Source organism: Hermetia illucens, chromosome 2, assembly GCF_905115235.1.
Source record: "Hermetia illucens chromosome 2, iHerIll2.2.curated.20191125, whole genome shotgun sequence".
Classification (NCBI taxonomy): domain Eukaryota; kingdom Metazoa; phylum Arthropoda; class Insecta; order Diptera; family Stratiomyidae; genus Hermetia; species Hermetia illucens.
The window spans coordinates 62,684,305-62,707,818 of NC_051850.1; the positions used below are offsets into that span (position 1 = coordinate 62,684,305).

At 42.7% G+C, this 23,514-nt stretch overlaps 1 protein-coding gene across 2 annotated transcripts in view; it reads right to left on the reverse strand.

The window, feature by feature from the left end:
• Positions 1-23,514, reverse strand: part of LOC119649571 (glycine receptor subunit alpha-2) — a 371,241-nt gene that overhangs the window by 88,396 nt on the left and 259,331 nt on the right. For both annotated transcript variants that reach the window (XM_038051774.1, XM_038051773.1), the window contains exons 5-7: positions 9,526-9,590; positions 9,234-9,454; positions 9,095-9,177 (exon numbers count right to left, since the gene is read on the reverse strand). In XM_038051774.1, the coding sequence (XP_037907702.1) occupies positions 9,095-9,177; positions 9,234-9,454; positions 9,526-9,590 (369 nt within the window). The remainder of the gene's footprint in view (positions 1-9,094; positions 9,178-9,233; positions 9,455-9,525; positions 9,591-23,514) is intronic.

Sequence of the window (23,514 nt, forward strand, 5' to 3'; positions counted from 1 at the left end):
TGGCAGTTAGTGGTGCTGCCCAATATTTCGCACTTATGAATGAAAGAGAAATTAGAGAATATACCCATATTTTGTTGGTAGTTGATGTTAGTAGTTGTTTGTGAAAAACAACACTTTATTAAAATCGGTTTACTGTTTGTCTGTAACGTTTACCAGAAACGGTTATAGCGATTGACATCAAATTTGGTAGGAAGGTGGGTATATAGTCATGTGGGCTATCAAATGTAAGGTCTCAGTTATTACTTTCCAAAGTCGGTCTTAGTTTTAACATTTGTTTTCCGTTTTGCACGGACCGATTCTCAGAAATTACCTGATTTAGTTAAAGTAAAAATGGTATTAAATAAAGACTTAACAAGTGTGGATCACTCCACAGCTGACTACTATATCAGGTCAACCAAGTAGACAGACAGACAGACAGGTCAACTCGATGCCAAGAGAAGGTATTTTTCTACTTGGCGCAAAGACTTGTAACATGCCTCGCGGTGACTAGATCGTAATTGTGGGCGAGCTTAATGACCATGCGACGAAAGGCATAGTTAGATACTAGGCAGCTACCACACTCCCTCTTGCCTCTGAAGGGGAGAAATCAGTGCGAGTACGCACGATTTCAAATAGTTTTGGCCTTGAGCATGAGCGAGATTTAACGACGTGTTCCGGACCAATCCAAGTGTTCTAGGAACGGAAAATTAAAAACTGACAAAAGTGACGGAAGTGTTAAGCGGAGTGCTCTGTAGAGCAATTAAACAAAGGAAGTATCGTTCTGTTAATAATATACAGTGGATCTCAATATAATTGAGACACCGTATATTAAAGTATAATTTACATGCGTTTGTTTTTTTCTGTTTTCTTTTAGTGAACCGAATTCCCGACATCCACGGAGGACGGGCTTGGAGACGGGATGTTCGCCAAGAGGGCGAAGACCGGGGGCCCCTCTGACGAAGAGTGGGGCCCGAGCCCCGGAGACGAGAATCGAGCAAATCTGCTCGATATAATTAAAATGCTGAAGGAGGAGATCACGGAGCTTCGGGCAGAGCTCAGAGCAGAACGTGAAAAACGGCAGAAGAAGGAAAACCTGAAAGCCGGACAGCCAATTGAAGTGGACGACATCGTGGGATGTGCGTCAGCTTTCGCCGGAGCTGTCTCGGTAGAGCCGTCCGACTTAGAAGCCAGCAACATCGTAGCCGGCAACATTGAAGCCAACAACGTTGGAGTAAACAAGATCGTAACCAGCAACATCACTGCTGCAACATCGGAGGACGAATACCCATTCAACTTCGTCACAAGACGTAAGTCAAAAAGGAGTAAGGTTAGTGCCAAAAGTGTAAAAAACGGTCAAGAACACGAGGGCGGATAAGACCCTCATTTTCGCCGAATCCATCGAGAATCACGGCAAAATCTTTGCTCTCATCAAAGAGCAAGGCTTAAACGCCACAACAAGCACCCTTCTATCCATGAGGACGCAGTCCCTCATTATTCGAGGATTACACCGGGAAACCGATGCTGTAGAAATTCTGTGGGAGCTCAAAGCTGAGTATCCGCAGCTTAAAATCCTGTCTGTAGCCAACTTCCTGACAAATCAGGACAAAGCTCTACATACGGGGAATCCTTCTCTCCCAATGAGGTCTCAATCGGAACTTTTTATAGTGACCTTCGAGCCCTCTCAAGAGCTCAACGATGCCTTTAAGGTGAAATACATTCTACACCAGAAAGTTACCTTAGAAAAAATACGACCGTTGGGACAGATTCAATGTTTCAATTGTCAAAATTTTGGGCATTGTACGATTGTACATCGGTGTGTTAAGTGCACCACAAAACATCCGCGTGGCGACTGCCCACGCCCCTCAACGGAGGTGCCGCAATGCGGCAAAGCCGGACATCCCGCCAGCTTCCGCGGTTGCTCAGCATGTAAAGATATGCTTGCCCGAAAAGAAGTTGCCAAAGTCCGCAAATCTAAAGAAGCACAGCAGACGAAACAGGCAGTAGCACAACTGTCGCAAAGTTTGGCCAAACCAGGCATATCCCACGCCCAAGCCATGAAACAATCACTGCCTCGGGTGGCCCCTGCATCTCCACCTCCAACAAAGTGTCTCCCAAACCAGCCGGCTACATTCCGTGAATTGGTTGGAGCCCTCACCTCAGCCAGCACGAATGAACAACGGTAATTCGCTGCCATTAAACTTATTCTTAATTTATGGAGTTAAGCATCGTTACTTTTAACTCCGCGTCTCTTGTATCTCACGCCAAACGTGCCACTGCCCAGGTGTTGATCGACTCTCTGAAAGCAGACATTTATTGCGTTTCGGAGACCCATCTTAAAAGCAGGCATAACGTGAACTTGACTGGATAGAATACCATCCGGGACGATAACAACACCGGCTCTGCCCTATTAATCAAAAAAGATTATGAATTCGAGGAAGTCGCCATAAACAACCTGCTAACCTGTTCCACTGCGGCGGCTTTCATCAAAACGGCTGGCAATAAACGGATTCTCATTGTCTCCGTAGAAATGAGGAACTGGGCCATGACTTAAAAGTCTTGAGCGATCTCCAGTTGAAATCTAATTACCTTGTCTTTGGAGGCGACTTCAACTCCAGGCACACTCACTGGGGCGACACGGCCATTAAGTGTAATGGGAAAACCCTGATCAAATGCATCCACGACCCTTTCTCGTCTACCAATCTCGTGATGGTCTTGCCGAATTCTCCGTCAAGGCCCAGTAGTCAATCTATATTAGACTACTTCCTTCTGTCTATGGAAATGAAGCCAAGCTTTCAGGTAATATCATGTGATACCTTACCAAGCATGTCCGACCATTTCGCGGTCATTCTCAAACTGTCTTCACCTCTTTCTCTGAAAAAGAGAGTAATGACCACAATTAGGTGTTTCGCCCACACTGAATGGGATAAATTCAGGGCTGAGTTAGCACCAAAACTCAATTTGAAAAAGCTCTCAAATAATCGCAATCTGTCGGACAAAGAAATCGACGAGGCTATTAACTTGGCGTCTGACGCTATTGACACTGCTACACGCAGGAACTCTAAGCTGATAAAAGTCGATGAGTTTGAATTCAATTCTCTTCCACATGAGATAATGCTCCACTGGAAAGTTAGGCAGATTTGGAGGCGTAATCTCAAGCGCAAATTTCACGAGCACTGAAATAAAATAAATGCGGAATATAAAGCATTACTCTCCCGGATTAACTGTCTCAGTACGCTAATCCGTTGACCCGCAAACTTGCAGATATTAAGCCTGGAGCTAATATGTTCCAAAATATCAACAGGCTAACCGGGAAATACAAAGCCCGCAACTTTGTTCTATGATAACCCAAAACAAAGTGCGAGTCTGCAGTGATGCTGAGAACACTTGGGGAATACTTCGAGCGGCAGCTCAACGCAACACCTCCGAGCAACAGAACGGCTCTCACTAAAACTGTTGATTCAACAGTCAGAGATTTCACTTCTAGGAACTGCTACAGAATCACGTCTTTTTCTGCCCAGAACCCTTCCAACAAGCCTACTGATTCGAACAAATTTCTGAGTTTATCCCAACTCACTGCTATTACCCATAACCTTAACGATAAAAAGTCAGCAGGCCCAGATGGAATTACGAATTTCGTCTTAAAAAATCTTCCAGTAGCCTCCATTAAGTTCCTGCTTGCGGTTTTTAATAACTGCATTAATAATGGCTACTTCCCATCCACCTGGAAAATAGCCAAAATTATAGCCATTCGGAAAGGAGGTGTCTCCTGTGAACCTGGTAACTTCAGACCCGTTTAACTTCTATCTAACCTGGGGAAGCTTTTTGAGAAAGCATGGACCGTAGGGCTGGTCCAACATTGCAATATTAACAACATTATTCCAGACCATCAGTTCGGTTTCCGTGCTAAACACGGAACACCGCCCTGAGCTACCTCCGCGATACTGTGGCCGGCAGACTTAACGTCAATAACAAACCCACGGTAGCTTGCGCTCTAGATTTAAAAAAGGCCTTTGATTCCGTCTGGATAAACGGGCTAATCTATAAACTGATCAAATACGAATTCCCAATCCCGACGATCAGACTTGCCATCAGTTTCTTCGAGGATAGACATTTTTACGTCAGTGTCGGGAATGAGATTTCCGATCTCTTGCCGGTTACTTCTGGGGTGCCGCAGGGATCCATTTCTGGTCCTACAAAATTTTCACTGCTGATGTCCCCTCCCCTAAGGTCGGTACAGAACTTATGCAGTATGCCGACGACACACTCGTCTACCCCTCTAATTTTCGCCCAGACAAGGCAGTTAGCGATATAGAGGATTACTTGGTTGACCTCTGCTACTACTACCAGAGCTGGGGTATTAAAATTAACTCAACCAAGACACAAGTCTGTATCAGGAGGAAATTTAGATATTTGGGATCTAGATCTATCCACCGGCCTGGCACCTGAAACTGGAAATCGGGAGTACAATAGTAAGAGGGTCGAAATCGATCAAATATCTAGGAATCAATTTCAACGAATTCCTAAAATTTAACGACCATGTTAAACTCGCCATTGGTGCATTGCGCAAGATCTACTTTCTTCTTCGCAAAAAAGTGGGTCTAAGCACCAAAACTAAGCTGATCCTATATAAAACTCTCATCAGGCCCATCATATGCTACGGAGCCCCTTCGTGGATCACTTGCTCTTCGAAAGCCATGGATAAATGCATGTCTTTCGAACGCCGTGTATGAAGACATTGAACTGGATTGTCTTACAATTGAAAGACTAAGAAGTGCGGCAGGAACGCCATAGTATACCGGCGAGCAAATATAGACCCCATTAGAGAATATATTCTCAACATTACGGAGCGGTTTTTCAATAAACTTGAAACCCATCCAAACCCAAAAATTAAAAGGCTGTATGAGCAGGGCAACAGAATCCCACTAGCGACTTTCCTTAGGCCGTGCCAGATACTGAATCCTGACCTAAAACCAATAATCCTGTCCCTCTTCGACACACCTTGCCTGGTAGGAGTGCAAAGAGGCTGAGCACTATATGAATATTAAGTGCTATTGTATGTATATAGTAGAATTAAGTATTTATGTAAGTAAATATAAGTAGTACTAAGATAAATTTAAGTAAGTAAAACAAAACCTTCTCGCGTCATTAGTGCGGACGCAGTTTTGAAAATAGGTTAATGTTTTAATTAAATATAAAGCCAAGGAACGTTGTAAATTACAGTCTGTTTTTACACAATAAAGTTAATTACAGAGAAGGTCGGGTAGGCCAAACAATGTATAGCCACCCATTGTAATAATTCTAAGCTAGCTAAGCTAATTCTAAGCTACTTTTAAGCAAAATGTATCAGATGTAAGACACTAATTGGAAATAAATAAAATAAAAAAAAAAAGCGAAAATCCGATCAGCTGTATTTGACATACCGCCCGGACTTGCCAATGTATTGGTGAGATCGGCAAGTTTTTGCTTAAGGATAAGTGAATACGTGAAACAACTTTTTGCTATATGGGTGAGCACGGCAGTAGTACCAGAATAGCAAAAGCTCACCGATCTCTCTCTTACCAATACGATTTGACGAAGGTTATGCCTTTTTTAAGGTTTTGTTTGTAAAACAAAACCTTATTAAAATCGGTTTACTGTCTGTCTGTCTGTCCGTCTGTCTGTCTGTCTGTCTGTCTCTCCGTCACACGCATTTTCCTCGGAGACGGTTGTAGTGATTGGCACCAAATTTGGTAGAAAGGTGGAAACTGTGAACGCTCACGCATACAGTGAGTTACATCCTTTTACGGCGAATTTAAGGGGGGGTCCCCATACATGCAAAGGGAGGGTGTAAATTTTTTTTTCATCAAATATAGTCATGTGGGGTATCAAATTAAAGGTCTCGATTAGTACTTTTCGAAGCCAGTCTTAGTTTTGACATTTGTTGAAAAGGTGGGGGGTGCGGGGGGTCGAAAGTGGTAATTTTTTCAACGAACCCATTCTCAGAAACTACCCAACCGAAAAATCTGAAAAAAATCAGGGAGCTGTCACTATATAGTGCCTAGGCTCCGAAATACCCTCCATACTGATACCTGTTCAAATAAAGTTAATAATAGTACATTACTCTAATTTTTAGTAATTGACAGGAAAACCCCCCTTAAGTTCACCCTGGAATCACAAAATTTTGCAACAGTATAGGCTACTGCATAGGGCATGATCCTGCCAAATTTGGTGAAAATCGCACTATTACTAACAAAGTAATACTAGGTCAAAGCTGTCGCTTCTCTGCAAATTCGAGACTATGAATGTCAATATCACTTGAAAGTGGCTATTTTCACATAATATATGCATATTTTACGTGCTACATGCTAATGGGACAAATGCACCCAGATCTCCTTATAAAAGAAATACACAAAACCTTTCATACCTGAAGCGTCTAGCTTCCGGTTTCCCGACTTGTTTTTGTTTAGCGTCTCTGATGTGTACAGATAAGCTTCTGCAGCACATTCGCAAGTCGGGTCATTTTAGTGTGGGTACTGCCTATAGTAGATATACTGTGGCGAAATGTAGACGGATGCAGATGTCATGGGGGAAAAGGGTTCGGGGCACGCATGAGGGTGGTGAGCAAGTTATAAAACCAATCTCTCCCTTTCCAACACTTCCTCCCCATTTTATAAGAACATTCAAACGCAAATTGACTATATTCTCATAAAATGACGGCATTTTATCACTTGCACTGAATGCAAAGTCCTTCTGTATGAAGCGATCGCACTTCAAAATCGGCCGTTGATTGCTGTCTTGCGAATCAAGTCACCAACAGAACAACATGAGAAACTCACTGACTCGCCACGGATTAAATGGTGACGATTTTGTGAGAAAAGAGAAAAGGAGTTACCACTTTCGTGGTTGCCACCATTACGTGGAATTAAGCTGAAAATACAATCTAAAAGCGGCATATGCAACCCAAGGGGTCACCAGGCCTGGTAAGCTGTTCATCAATCAAGATACTTGGCTTTGGAATAACGATGTGGAAATGAAAGTCCGTGAGAAAAATCGCCTCTAGCATATATTTTTATCGACGAGAAACACCGACAAATTGGCAAATTTACAATAAAGAGAACCGGGGAGCAAAAGGAAGCGATTGCAGTTAGCTGAGCGGCCCATTGCAAAGAAGTTTACCATAAACTAGACTCTTGCGGTAATGACAAGGATGGTACTTTCTTTAGCAATCGGTGAGTCATAATGAACAGATGGCGGAAATATTGAGCAAATTTCAACCGAAAAATGAATAAACTGAACTGTGGAATTCGAAAAGTTAAGACCCAGCAATGTGGCCCGCTGAATTCTTCAATCGGGTTGTTGAGGACGCTAGAACACCTATGACTGGTAAGCAATCAATCAATTATTGCTCCAATATGGGAAAGGAAAGGCGGTCCCACAGAATGTTGAAATTACCGTCCTATCCAATTGCTGCTCCATCCCATCAAGACTTTTGGACGCATTCTTGACAACCGTATTCGTAACATTGTTAACATAAAAGTGAAGCGAGCAGGGTTTGTCAAGAACTGCGAAATTATTGATGCAATACACGTTGTGTCAGAGGTATCATCCTCTCTATATTCTATTTCGGAATCTAGCATTTGACCGCATGCTACACAGACTCATCTGGTATGTTCTGCGACAAAGCCTAGCGCCATCTCACCACTCTTCTTTGTTTTTGTAATGGACATCTCACGCATTCAGCACACTACAGATTGTTCTATGCAGATAATATTTTCCTAGCATCTCATAACAAAACTGATCTCGAGTAACTTATCCAACAGTGGAATGATCGGCAAATAAAAGACGGTCTAAAACTGAACCTCAATGGAACCGAATTTCTGACGACCAACCGCAATGAAATAAGCACTATGACTATGAGTGACAGTAAACTGCCAAGAACTGGGCGATTTGAATATATCGGATCAAAGCTATCAGCCAATTATGAACTGCGTTATATATGATAACTGCTTCGTGCACCCGTGCAGCTTAAAGAAGGGACGTTCTACAACCGGCGGTTTTTGTGAGTGATACACCAAAAAACATCGCAATACCAAAATTTACCACAGTGTCGTCCGACCTGCTTTTGCATAGTTGTCCCGTTTAGGTCGGCTCCGGCTAACCAGAATAGTTTTCGGGACCATCATCAATCCCCTATAAGTCGTTATACTTTACAAAGTGGGCTGTAAAAGGTAGAGAATGTCGGGAAAGTAGCTGCCATAGACAGACCTGTCTAAGCAAGTGCCCTCTCAGCAGAGTAATACTTAACGATGATTCCGCCACTATGAGTCACACACGCATCGATGTAACCTACGCATCGTATCATTTTCAGCTCCATCCATAGAAGAAAATACTCATACTACCATCAGCCAAAGAAAAAGGAGATGCCTTTATCATATCATCATCAAGAATTAAAATTTAATCAAATCTCTCTTAGTGAAGCTTCAAGTAAAACTTCTTACAACGTTCGCTTTTTTGGGCAGTAGTATGGTGAAGGCTTCTTAGATTTAGCAATTACTGGTCTCATTTTTCAACACTGAAAAACATCAGGCAAATGCTTGTGTGCATGGGAACAGTTAAACTATTTCCATAAGTATATGAATTCCAACGAAGGAATTCCACGAGCTTTCCTTTCTGTGTAAAGCGTTCGTCGCTCTTCACAAATCCAGGTCACGTTCCGAGCAAATATGGAAAATTGTTTTACTGGAGACTTTGCTGATTAGTTCCAACCATTAACGTGCTTTAAATTCCTCTGGGCGAGTATTTGATTTACCTCCAATATCGCTGTTTTTCCCAAAGGCTTGCAGGCCACATAGCTTTAATTAAAATTGTGTGTGAAGTGAACTTTATACAATATCAAACTAGAGTGGTTGATGTTGGGAGAATCCTTCAAGAGTTGAGGTCCGTCTATGTACATTTATGAGCAACTCTCTGATGAATACATCCCAGGCCAGTTAATTAATCTTCACATTTATATAAATATTATACAAACAACGTTATAAATTGCCACCATTATAATGATAAATAGCGAACGCCTTCCATTCCTCCAAGAAAGCCTTCCTTTATGACCTATTTCTCAGAAGGAAAATTAAATACTTACTACTTTCCATTGCAAATGAGCAAAGGGGATCATCAAACGGGAAAATATTTAAGCTTCCTTGGCAGGAAAGAATAAGATGTCGCCTGGAATGAACGAAACCTTTTAGAAGGATGTTCTTTGCTTTTGAAAGAGTACAAACCTCATGGCGTACGTAATGGTACCGTTCCGGTATATCCTCAATGCAAAGTGCATTGGAATCAGCGGGTCCTTGAAGTCGCCATGCATTATGAAGTATGTGTCTGGCAGCCAAATGTCCTCGTGGTGGTGGATAGCATTTAAAAATTCATATTTTGATTGGTTCGCGTATCGTAGTCTTGGATCATACCATTGTTGGTTAAGCAAAAATTCTACTTCGTATTTCTGCAAAAACGAAATTAATGCGTAGAGCAAAACGTCGCAATGGATGTTAAAGGATAGAGACGAGTACTTACTAAACTAGATTCATCTGGCGATGCTAAACTTAACAGCAAAACATTTACGTTAACGGTGAGTGTACCTGAAATGAGTGGGTAGTGGAATAATTTATATGGAATACAACAATTCATTACTAAAATGGAAAAGTTTTCTAAATGTAAGCTTTGTAGACCAATTAGATCCATCATCTATTATTCAAACAGGTGGAAGGCCAGAAGCTTCGCGTTCTAGATACGAAGGACTTTTCAGTCTCCTGTGCCCATTATACTTTTAATTATTCATTTATTCATTTACAAATTATGATATTTCTTCGTTTTCCTGGAATAGCTATTACTGCGCTGGGAAAATCTACATAAATCAACCTGTGTAAACTGAATATCGTAGTGATTTTAGGATTGGAATTACGCACAGGGACGCGAGGTGAAAAAGTTGAAATCAAATGCAATTTTTAAAAGTAATAAATCGTTAGGAATTTTTTTTTTTTGTATTTTTTTCTAAGATAGATACAACTTGCTTCCTATTGCCATGCGAACTTCAGCATAGATGATCTTAACAAAATTCTTGCTAAGCACAAAAGACAGTCCGCTGCAGGGAATGACAAGATACTCTTACGTAAACTGGCTGAATGAAGCAACCAAATTACACTTGCTGAGCGCCCTTATTGGGGCTTGGGGGCCCTCCATCCAGCACAAGAATGGAGGACAGTCGAGCTTATTCTAATACCAAAAAACTGCATTGATCTGAATATTAGTATGAACTTCAGGCCTCTCTCCTTAATAAACGGCATGCATACAGAAAAAGGGTAACGAACTGCTTAAACCACCAGTTGCTGAAAATTTCTGTGGCCAAGAGTAAGGGTAGAGTCGTGAAAGCGGTTTCTTTTGACATTAGCGAAGCGTACGGAAGAGTGGACCTACTCCTTTTTGTCGAAATTATGAGAGGAAAAAACGTGGCATCTGATATATTCTCTTGGAACCCGCGTTTTTTGGAATACAGGGAGCTGAAGCTGGATGAGTGAATGATTGAAACCTACCAATACGCAGATGACTTTATCATCCTTGCTATGGGGATGATCAGGTGGATAGGCTACTGCAAAAACAGGTTGAGTTTATTGTGAATAAATGTAACACCATGAAACTCCCATTGAACAGAGTTAAGTCTAGCGTTATTGCTTTCAGGAGAAATAATAGCAAAACATGCAAAATTTTGGTACATCAGTCCCCTCCAAAATAGGTACCGGAGATAACATTTCTGGGTAGGACAATTACCAAAACCCTATCCTTGAAAAATTACGTCAATAATTCATTCATAAAGGCGAAAGGAGCTTCGAGGGTAATAAACTTTGCCAAAGGTTTCTCATGGGGATTAAAACCTGAGAGAGACGTAAAACTGTTTAGCACCACTGTGAGACCAGTGCTTGTGGCGTCTCAATTGAAAATATTTAGGTTTAACTAAGTCTTCACCGCATCATGTGACTCATGGCGGACGAACCCCCCCCCCCCCCCTCATAAGTTCAAAAAGGAGCTATTCGCCTCTAAGGAGCTGATAAGGCTTAAAAGATCAGTTTCCTTTCCCTATAGTTTGGTTATAGACATTTACATGGCTAAAAATGGTCTATCGGTAACGTTTCATAGTTTTCAGCCTATGAGGAAGAAAGAAGGGTGGGAAACCTGTTGGTCTGGAGTGGCTCAGGGAAGCAATGGAAACAGAAACGGTTGCCTAGTTACAATCCAAAATAAAATAACCCAGCTCAGGAACATGGGTTTGCCCTATATGGAACTGAGGCAGCTACATCGGCTGTGACCTCCAGCTGTGCCGTGGTCTCTGATCACCCTCGAGTCAAAGCTGACTACAGGACGCAAGCAATGACGATCTTCTCTGCTGAACTGAATAGGATAAAGATGGCCACTCAAATGGCAAAGAAAAGATCAAAAAAGGAAGATAGCAATAATCGCGGGCTCCCAAAAATCCTACACTCTTCTGAAGAAGCAAGACATCAGACATCCCATTGTCTGGAAAATTATTGACACAATAGCGAATTCTAACCTTGAGGAGATAAGAATACTGTGGTACCTAGCTAAAAGTCAAATTAAGTTGAACAAGATGGGGTACTCAGAAGCACATGCAGTCCTAATCAGCGGAAGCACCATGGTTTCGTCCGTTGCAGCTGAGGCTATACTACTAGTGATTGGAGGAGGGGGGGGGGGGGGGGAGAGAATAAAATCAAGAAGAACTGGCAAGTCAAAGATTTCACGGCAATATTCCCGGAACTGCCAATTAAAATACCACCTTTCATCTCAACAAAATTGTAGCAATTGTAAAAACTTTCAATAGACTTTACTCAAACCATATCTACAGTAAACCTTTCCTTCTGATTGGTAGAATCAACAATGACAATTGACTAAAGTGTGGCGTGCAGGAACACAATAGACCACCTTATTTTTGAATTTGGGAGGCACAGTGCGGCTAGGAACAAATTCAGTTGGAAAGAGTCTTTCAACTCCCTAAGAGTTTTTTTTTAAAAGAAGGAAACCAACTCCACATTGGGAGTTGATCACCTTCCTAAAAGAATCAAGAATCGTGCTTTAGAACTATACATCCACTCTCACGTTTTATTTCATTTTTTTTTTGTGCATGAGTTATCTAACATACAACTAGTCTGGTAACGCAGAGACCAGTGCCGAAAAACCGAGTGACAGGTGGCACACATAGGCCGAAGGCTCACGTACGATCGTCGTGGGCCGGACCAGAGAACCTAACTCTCTCTGTTAGCCTGCCGTGACGTCGTGGGACAATTAAAACCTACAACAACTAAAAGTGAAATTCCGTCTTCTATTTCACCTTTGTTATCACTTTCTACAATTACCTTAACGAAGCCATCGCCGGGAGTATTATCATAAAAACAGCAGACAGAGGAGGGCGAAGGTGCTAACGCAAGGACTTATCCAGACCGGAAATTGAGCGGATCGCCTCTCATAAAGCTTGCCCAGAAATCCGACAGTACTGAACAACATTTTTGACGAGTTATTTTATGAAGGCATGACAAGAGGGTAAAGTATTCATAATGAAAAAAACGATAATAGTCAAGGAGTTATCTACTTCACCACCAGAAATAATCCAGACGTAAGCTCCACCTACTCCCCACAAAAGAACATAGACAAAATAATGTGGGCTACCACCGACGGGTATTAAATTAAATCGACCAGAATATTTTAGGGTCAAAGCTCTTAATGATCTTCCGTATCCTCATTCATTCATGGGAGACGCGAGTTGTTATCAATAAATAAATTTCGAATGCTGCGAATCCTGCTGCGCCACAAGACCATAGCTTGATGGTCTCCCGTTTTAGGCTCAACTGGTTTCTTAAATGCTCCTAAATAAAATTAAATTGCGTGGTGGATGATATCAAGGAAATTCTCATTATAGTGATAAAACCTGTTAGGTTTGCAACCCGCCCTAATTATTGTCCGCTCTACGACTGAACAACTAACTGCTTATCCATATAATTTTCGTTGACCAGTTGCATGTTCAATTGTGTAAAACTTAACAATGAACACGCTTTCTTGTGTTTACCCTGATCATCAGCAATCACCAGCGTAGGACGGCAACATTGGACATATGTCACCAATCATAAATGACATAATGCTACTTCATCCAGTCCCGTACGCCGGACGCTCATTTTGTGGCTTCACCAGGGTGCAAAGGTTCCTGAGTAGCTCTGCAAAGGCTGAGGTTGAACTAATTTTATTTTTCCGTTTTAATTAGCATCCATCGCTGGATATTTGACGCTAACAGCTATTATGTAAACCTTCCATTCCTTTTCACAAAATGAATTTGTTGACGCGTCCCTCGTCCTAGCGAGGTGCTCTCTATTTCTTCAACTTCTGACGAGGGAGGAAGAATTCCGCGTCATAGTAACCAAATGGATCAAGCAGTTCCGAAAAAGGGCAAACATTCAACAACAGGTTAAGTTTGAATAGCGACGTCTGTGACTCCACTGTGGCAAAGTTGAAGCCAATTACGACGACAACATCAGCGCCAAAGAAAAAGAGAAGGAGCAGACCACGGTCAGAGACTCTTCTCATCAAACCGAACGAGGAGAATCTTTTGCGAAAGTTCTTTGAAAAATCGGCAACAATGTTGAGCCAGAAGACGCTAGGGTCGGTTAAATCGATCCTGCACACTCGCGCCGGCTATAAACTTGCAAATTTGGGCCGAAGGCTGACAAGGAGACTACGTTCTGCGAAAGAGTCTAGAGAATCCTAGGCACGAAAGCAGTAATTTCCATTCTATGACCCACGTACATCCTTAAAATAAGGGATGTCGATTGCCTTGTAAACTTGAAAAGGTGGAGGAAGCGGTAAAAAAGGATTACCTAGATGTGAACAACTTCAAGTTGGAAATTACATCTGGCAACTCCAGAGTCCATTGTCACTGCTCCCAAGAAGGCAGCGAGCCAATATTATTTGCAGGATAAGACTCGGTGCTTGCAGTGCTAGGACATTTACCAATGCACGATGGTAGCTAAGACCGCGATCTGCAGAAAGAAGATATAGTTCATGTTTTCAGTTTCAGGCGTCGGCAGATCTTCAAAAATTTTTTGTAGGAAGTCAAAAGTGAAAGACCATAATCCACATCCTGCATGCTTTCATGCGTAGGAGTACAATTGCGCACGACCTGATGTGGCGGATGAAGAAACAAAGAAAAACTGATTAATTGCTCCTAAGCGTGCAGTACCAAGATAAGCGCTCACCATCGCCCTACCTGTCCACCCTGTCTGACTGTGTCGACGAGAGGGAAGGATCTCAAGAGGCAGTCCTGTCAATAGGGAAAAAGAAGCATCAGGACCGGATAGTGTAGCGAAGTGCTGAAACACATGTTTGACAGCGAATGGTATTCCTCCCACTGGTAGGCGACTCCGAGGCGCCGTAATCCTACCGTCCTCTCAGCATGATAGACACAGCGGGGAAACTGCTCGAAAAGCTCATCAAGCTAAGACACTTTGTTAATAATGCCTGAATTTCATCGCTTCCAAAATTTTGTATTATTATTACTTATAAATAATAGTATCAAATTTTGTACTTCTTGAACTTAAGAGGGGTTTCCGGGTAAATTTCTGAAATATGGTAATATGCTATTATTAACTTTTTTGAGCAGGTACCGGAATGCGATGTATTTGGCATTGATTTTGTACACGTGAACTATTGTGCATTTTTCTCAGATTTTTCGTTTCGGAAATTCTGAGAACGAAACCTCTTACATTTTCGGAGCATACATTTTGGGCCACCACTCCCCTATGTTTCACCCAGATACGACCGATTTCGGAAAGTATTATATTATTAAAAGTATTATTATCCCACATGACCATATTTTGTAATAAAAGTCTCCGGGCAAAACAAATTTTCTCGGCAAGGGAAAGAAGTCCTTACGGGAAGAGGCCCAAGTACGGTTCAAAAAGCAAGAGATTGTGATATAATGTAAAGATATGTTCAATGAGGGCAAAACTGTATGATTTGCAAAGAGGAGATTGATACAAATCAACCTCAACCACTGCGAGGCAGCACAAGACCTACTCTCACAGACCATCTATGGGAAGAGAATCAATGCTGCCTTATCGCAAGAATAAGATTGGTGTCTGAGCCTTAGATGTAACTGGCAAGGCGACAATATGGCCGTGTGGAAATCAAATTACCTAAGAAGTGATGGAGTTTCCAAAAGTTAGATTCGCCAGGGAAAAAATAGCTGGCATTTTCATATATAGTTGTTATGTTCTACCAAGCGCGGCAACAGAAAGTCCCCTCCAAAGTCATAGCGGGTGATTTCAACGCGTAGGCCGTGGATTGCGGCAGTCGACTACGAACCCCAGGGACCGTTTCCTGCTCGAGGCTTAGGCGGAGCCACACTTGGAGCTTGCAAGGGCGGGAAATGTATCCACCTTTCGTAGCACAAGGTCAGGTTCAAAAGTCGATCTGACATATGTGAATAACACATTGGAGAAAAGAATGGTCTGGTTTGTCAGTGAGCATTATACTCATTACGATATAGGCCATTTGGCGATGTGTGTTTCCACGGAGCTGGAAATCAGGGCCGGTCCATAAAAAAATTTGAAGAGGATGCATTCATAGAGATGCTATTGGGAGGCCAAAATCCCGATGTTGCGACTTTAGAAAAGGTAGAGCAAATGATGAGATGCATAATGAGAGCATGTGACGCTCGGTCGAACAGGAAAAACTAGTTTTGGTCCCGAAGTTCAATAAGCAACCGGGACATCCATCATAATATCGGCCGGCGAATTTACCTTATCAACATGGTAGAAAAGATCCTTGAAAGAGCCATCTACAATCGACTTCTCCCTATCTCCGGCGGCTACCGGAGCGACAATTTAGATTTCGACAAGCCCACACAACGATCGGTGCCGCAGACGTGGTTTTGAAGTTGGCTCGAGACGCGATGTCCTCTAATAAATGCTGTACCGTGGTGACGTTGAACGTCAAAAATGCGTTCAATTCAGCCAGTTAGGAGTGGGTAAAAAAGCTCATTGGCCTAACCCCTTGCCCTAATTAGTTCACTTGGTTCCCCGAAAGATACCTCTGGGAAAGGACACTTTAGTACGATTCGGATGAGGGATCCAAGCATTACACCGTCATAGCAGGAGAACTACAGGGCTCAGCGTTGAGTTCTTTCCTGTAATGGACAATGGAATCCATGCCCTTCCCGTGCCAACGGAGGTCACAATAATCGGTTTCTCAGGTGATTTAGGCATCATCATCAACGGCGCAACAACCGGTATCCGGTCTAGGCCTGCCTTAATAAGGAACTCCAGACATCCCGGTTTTGCACCGAGGTCCACCAATTCGATATCCCTAAAAGCTGTCTGGCGTCCTGACTTACGCCATCGCTCCATCTTAGGCAGGGTCTGCCTCGTCTTCTTTTTCTACCATAGATACATAGCCCTTATAGACTTTCCGGGTGGGATCATCCTCATCCATACGTATTAAGTGACCCGCCCACCATAACCTATTGAGCCGGATTTTTTCCACAACCGGACGGTCATGGTATCGTTCATAGATTTCGTCATTGTGTAGGCTACGGAATCGTCCATCCTCATGTAGGGGGCCAAAAATTCTTTGGAGGATTCTTCTCTCGAACGCGGCCAAGAGTTCGCAATTTTTCTTGCTGAGAATCCAAGTTTCCGAGGAATACATGAGGACTGGCAAGATCATAGTCTTGTACAGTAAGAGCTTTGACCCTATGGTGAGACGTTTCGAGCGGAATAGTCTTTGTAAGCTGAAATAGGTTCTGTTGGCTGCCAACAACCGTGCGCGGATTTCATCATCGTAGCTTTTATCGATTGTGATTTTCGACCCTAGATAGGAGAAATTGTCAACGATCTCAAAGTTGTATTCTCCTATCCTTATTCTTCTTCGTGTTTGACCAGTGCGGTTTGATGATTTTGGTTGATTCGTCTTCGGCACTGACGTTGCCACCATATATATTGTCTTGCCTTCAATGATGTGCAGTCCAAGATCTCGCGCCCACCGCCGCCTGCTCGATCTGGATGAAGGCAGTTTGTACGTCTCGGGTGGTTCTTCCCATGATGTCGATATCGTCAGCATAGGCCAGTAGTTGGGAAGAGGATCGTACCTCTTGCATTTACCTCAGCATCACGGATCACTTTTTCGAGGGCCAGTTTAAAGGGGACGCATGATAGGGCATCCCCTTGTCGTAGACCGTTGTTGATGTCGAATGGTCTTGAGAGTGATCCTGCTGCTTTTATCTGGCCTCGCACATTGGTCAGGGTTAGCCTAGTCAGTCGTATTAATTTCGTCGGGATACTGAATTCCCTCATGGCCGTGTATAGTTTTACCCTGGCTATGTTATCATAGGCGGCTTTAAAGTCGATGAAGAGACGATGGAACTGTTGTCCATATTCCAGCAGTTTTTCCATCGCTTGCCGAAGAGAGAAAATCTGATCTGTTGCTGATTTGCCTGGAGCGAAGCCTCTTTGGTATGGGCCAATGATGTTCTGGGGGTATGGGGCTATCCGGCCTAGCAAGATAGTGGGGAATATCTTATAGATGGTACTTAGCAACGTGATACCTCTACAGTTGCTGCACTGTGTGATAATGAATCGTTGCCAATCGTCAGGCATTGATTCGCTGTCCCATATCTTAAGCACAACTTGATGAACCACTTGGTGAAACTGGTCGCCTCCATATTTAACTAATTCGGCTGTAATTTCATCGGCTCCTGGCGAGTTATGATTTTTTAGCCGATGAGTTGCACGGACTGTTTCTCCTAAACTTGGTGGTGGCAGTATTTGTCCGTCGTCTTCAGTTGGCGGGACCTCCAACTCGCCGATGTTCTGGTTGTTCAGTAGCTCATCAAAGTACTCAACCCATCGCTCCAATATGCCCATTCTGTCGGAAATTAGATTTCCCTCTTTGTGTCAGCAGGATGAGCATCGAGGTGTATAAGGCTTTATCCTGCTGACTTGTTGGTAAAACTTCCGCACCTGGGGCGGTTGCTCACTATACTTTTAAAGTTCACAGACCTGTTGGTTCTCCCAGGCTTCCTTTACCGTATGTGAAGTCGCTTCTCCGCTCGACGAAGTTCGTGATAAGTCTCTGCACGTGCACGCGTTCTTTGAGAATGCAACATTACTCGGTATGCGGCATTCTTCCGTTCCGTTGCTAGCTTACATTCATCGTCAAACCAGCCGTTTCGACTCCTTTTGCGGCTGGGGCCAAGTATGTTTGTGGCCGTATCCATGATAACGTTTTTCAGATGATTGTGAAGATCATTTGTTGATGCTTCAACTCCAGGTCCTCTGTTGACTGCGGTTATTGCGGCATCCATTTCTCTCTTATAGGTGTCACTTACGGTTGTGTTGTGGATGGCTTCAATGTTCACTCTCACCTGATTGGGAGAGGGGATTCTAGGTGGTATTGTTATTCGAGCTCGGAGCACCATGCCAACGAGGTAATGATCCGAGTCTATATTGGCCCCCCCATATCTTCTGACATTCATCAAGGCTGATAGGTGGCGGCGTTCGATAAACACGTGGTCAATTTGGTTGAAAGTGGCCCCGTCTGGAGAGGCCCACGTATATTTGTGGACCGCTTTCCGCGCAAACCAGGTACTTCCAACAACCATTTCGTGTGACCTGCTAATTGAATAATCCGCAGTCCGTTATCATTTGTTTTTTTCGTGTAAGCTATGGGTGCCTCGCAAACGCAGAGTGCATAGCCATTCGCTTATGTTTTCAAAGCCGATAACAGCAGGTTTCATTTTTTGGCTGACTAGGAAGCCTACTCCGAGCACATGGTTTACTGGATGACGGCTATAATATATGGTGTAGCGGCTCTTCTCCAGGAAACCGGTCCCTGTCCATCGCATCTCTTGTAACGCTGTTATATCAGCTCTATATTGGGACAGGGTATCGGCTAGCTGCTTATCAGCTTCATCTCTGTACAGGGAGCGCACGTTCCATGAGAAAATGCGCAAATCGTTATTTCGTTGTCGTTGTCGTTGCCGGGTTCGTCGTTTTAAATTCCATCCTGTCCGAGGCTCCTTTCGTGGCTCCGTAACATCGGTTTTCCGTGTAGGGTTGTAAGCCCTACCCAACCCCCAACCTGGAGGACCAGTTGGTACAGTTTGTCCCGTTTTTAGGCGCGGGAGACTCGCCTTCATCCTTCTCCGTCTGCAGCTTTTCGTTACGAAAGAGCTTCCAGCGGTCACCACGTGGAGGTGGAGATAGGGTTTGGTAGTAGAGCTTTTGGTGTTGGTTCAGTAGGCATTTCCCAGGTTTTATGCTCCATCGTGGGTACCAATCCACGTTTCGCCCTGGGACCTATACTATCCTTTGACCATTTAGGCATGGCATCGCGAAATATTCTGAAGACGTTGTAGTGTACGCTAACGAAACCGTTAGTGCCATAAAATCGTGGCTGGATATGGTTCAGGTTGACTTTGCGGAATAAAAGACGGAGGTGGCCTTGATTACCCACCGTATGAAGAGGAATACGATTAGTATTCGTGTTGGTGACCATATCATCACTTCAAAGCTGGTTATCAAATACCTAGGCGTGATGACTGATGCTAAAATTAATCTATGACCTTGATTGAAACCTGATGTTTTTTGTCCAGTAAAAACTTAAGACTTGCCTAGGCAGTTTTATCTACTGTGTATAGTCTTCTTGGGTTGTAGCCACAAAGCTTTGACGGAGAAATGAAATATGCTTAATATAATATTTGGAAGTTGAAAGGCTATTGTCATCCTATACGGAAAACCAAAAGCAAAATTTTCAACTGTAATAAACTATTTTTGAGAGTTTATTTTTGTTGAATTTTACGATGTTAGGACTCATGCGTATAATAAATACATAGAATTGCTGTGAATACCAAATATGGCCAGAGCTATCCAAACACCTGGAGAAGATGATCGTTCAGGTGCAGCCCTACTCTAATAGAGCTAGACCACATATATACATCAGCACGCATTTACTTGCCCCTTTGCTAGGTAACTTTGGATGTAATAATGTTAATGTTAATTAAATGTATTTCCATTGAATATTGCAACACGCGAATCCGAGAAAACTATACGCAAGAGGCGAAATTTTTCTAGAGACGGAAAAAGTCTTACACACGTTCGGCCGCGACGGCTGTTGTGCGAGCAAAATTCCACGCATAAGGACTGGTTTTAGTGCCGTGTATGTGATGCAGTGCATTAGTATGCACCCAAGTGGTTGCGAGCACATGGCTGTGAGTTGCTGCGAGCACGTGGCGGAATCTGTTCAACTGTTCATCGCTTCGCATATCGGAGCAGAGCTTCCTTAAAGATTCATTTCAAATTAATGGTAATGGACCTTAAAGCAAAAACACAGCGAATGATACTTTATGGAAGCAAACACGCCCAACATTATCGGCAATATATCCATGTTTATTCTCCTAGGAAGAGACGCATCCAAAATTTCCATCCGACAAAGCTAAAATTGGAAAAAAATAAAACTGGCCATGGAGACAATCCTCGAATATATGTAGTCTATTCGATTAAATGTCTAGTTTTCGAACTCCCTTTCGGTAAATTTTCATTATTACGCGATTGGCTTCTCCTTCCGCTGTAACTCGTACTTGTTGAGATGCAATCCCTGAGAGTCTACTTATGTAGATCATAAGAGGCTACCTCTTGAACCTCTTTCTCTAGCCACTAAGGACTAAAATTTTATATGCGATCTGATCAATATACATAACATGAAATTTTTGAGAAAATCCTTCACTCATCCTACATTACCATCTTTCGTTAAGGACTTGAAAGGAGAAAAAGCTCAAATTTATGATAAAAATTCATAAGGCGCTGATGAAAATTACGTTGGCAGAGATTGAGTCGGCTTGCTTTGATGAATGATTTATTAATTTGCATTCGAATTAGTTGGCGCGTATACATAATTCCAGCGCAAATTGCATCGTTACAATCAAAAACCAAAATACGTGGAACTCTGGTTTCCCAAACTTATGAACATCAACATGCCTGCCTATGATGGATCTGGTTAGTCCCGAGATACGAGCATTGTCAGCAGAGACTCATGTTTTCAAAGAGATTCTAAGTTTTAATTAAAACCAAATAGGATCATGGGACGATAACGCAAATTTTCTCTGTGAATTTAGCGTTAATGCAACTGCAAATGCATGCATAAAATATGTGAAACCGGCATTTGTACAAAACTTTCAGTCTTGCACTATGCGCACATTAAATATCTGCTTTCCCATTACCTATGAGTTAGCTTATTAATAAATATTGCAGCACTTCACAGGAATTAATTAAGTGAGACCGTCCATGGCCTGTGGGTTTTATCAAGGTCATCACATTCCACTCACCACGTCCTAGAAGAGCGCATCCCAGCAACTAGGTGGACTGGTTAAGATGAAAATTTCTAAAGAACAAGGATGTCGTTCAGTGTCCCTTGCCGTCCATACCTGCCATGAATTCTATGAACGTGCTTCCGTGACCTCTTTGTTCCCAGTATCGAGGGAAAAGGTGCAGGCAAATGGGATTTGCATTTTCTCGTCCTACTTTCAAACATTCGGAAAATAGTCCACACAGTATTGTTCCTGTTATAATTGCATGAATTGAAATTGTCGTCCTTATATGTACAACTGGATGACATGTGCATATTGTCCCGGGATCTTTTTACTGTGCTCTTGGTGAGTGTGCCTATGTGGAGTAGCAGAAAGTACAGATTGAAATGGCAATCAATGGAAGCTCTTGCTTTTATGCCGTACAATTCAGTTTTCGTCAAAATTATATGTTGTAAACTTTGTTTGCTACTCGGAGATAAGTTAACTAAAGACGACAGGATATAATTATTGCGTGGGTTTGATGGAGTAGTTGACGAGATCAAGACAACTCCTCGCACAGCTCTGATTCTATAATCTGCTAATTCAACTTGGCACTTGTGCTAAAGGTCATACAAAAGTTCATTGGAACGGTTGCTGATTCAAGTGGAGAAAATTCGCAGGAGCTTGGTATCTTCCATCACGCTGGGGCTCAATATATGATTAGGCTATATGCGGGTACAGCCTGGATACATGCGATGGCTCATACGTTATTGAATTGGAACCACATAATATCTAGATACATATTTACAAATCATCAAAGTTGCCGTTACCACTGTAGGGCGGGGTGGATGCGAATGTGCGACTACCCTATGATGGCAAGGCAAATATTATTGAATGTGTTCATCGAGCATTATTGAGTTTTTCCGATTAAGAGGCATTAACAACGGCAACTAAGTAATTCCCAAGCAGGTTACATTGTATTCATAGACATACATAGTATGTTAGCACCATGTGCACAAACGGATGTGTTTCTATTTTAATAGAATATCGATTGCAGCCGTCTCAGTTGCGTGCTCATCGAATGTACGCGTAAAACAATTATAACCGCATATACATATGTTTTCTGCCCTCATAACTGGACAAAGCACGTAAGTACTCCTCAATGCCGCTTTACGAAACACTTTATGAATTTAGAACAACAAATGTGCAATGAGCCACTTAGTTCCTGTTGCTGACCAAACTTTGTCGAGCATGCAATAAAGATATAAATTTATTAAATAAGATCTTCAGAATGGTATCATTAATATGGTCTAACATCCATGGGATCAATGAGTTAAACTATTTGGAAATTTGACCCAAGTTTCGATTTCTGTCAGCTTTAGTCTGTTGTTTACGAGCACCGTTAGTGCGTGGTAGCGAACCACATTGTATACGACGCAACTCCTTCCCACGAAAGCACGAAAATAGCCAGAATCGGAAAAAGAATTCACTAACCCAGAGTATCTGCTTGCTTCCTGTCGTCGCAAATATAATAGCTAGACCAATCCTGCAATACATCAAAGATGATCTCCAAAGTTTCATCGACAAAGAGCAGGTTTGTTTCTGCTCGGAATCTTCCTGCATTCACCATATCAACACCCTACGGATAATTTTGGAACAGTGCGCGGAGTTTAGATCTTTGCTGCGCCTGCTCTCCATCGCTTTCGCGAAAGTTTTCGATAGCGTGAGTAGGGAGTGTATCTGGAGTGCCCTACGCATGAGGGGCATTCTGGAGAAACTACCAGCCATTATCAGAACGACATATGAAGGTGCAAAATGTCACATATTGCGCTGTGACAAAATCTCGGAGGATTTTGAGGTCCAAAGCGGAGTCCGTCACGGTTGCACCTTGTCACCGATATTGTTTCATCATGTTATCGGTGACGCTCTTCAAGCTGTCTTGTCCAGAGGACACGGAGAAATTCAATGGGCTACGACGTTATTCCTCAAACGCCTCGACTACGCTGATGACATCTGGTTGCTCCCTCACCTTGACCAAATGGCTCTCAATTTAGAAAGGAAGGCAGGTGGACTTGGGCTGATAAACACCAGTAAGGTTCTCAGTCTGGGTGGTCATCGAACTCTCTATGTCTCTATCCACATTAGTGGGCAGAGCATCGAAGGTATCG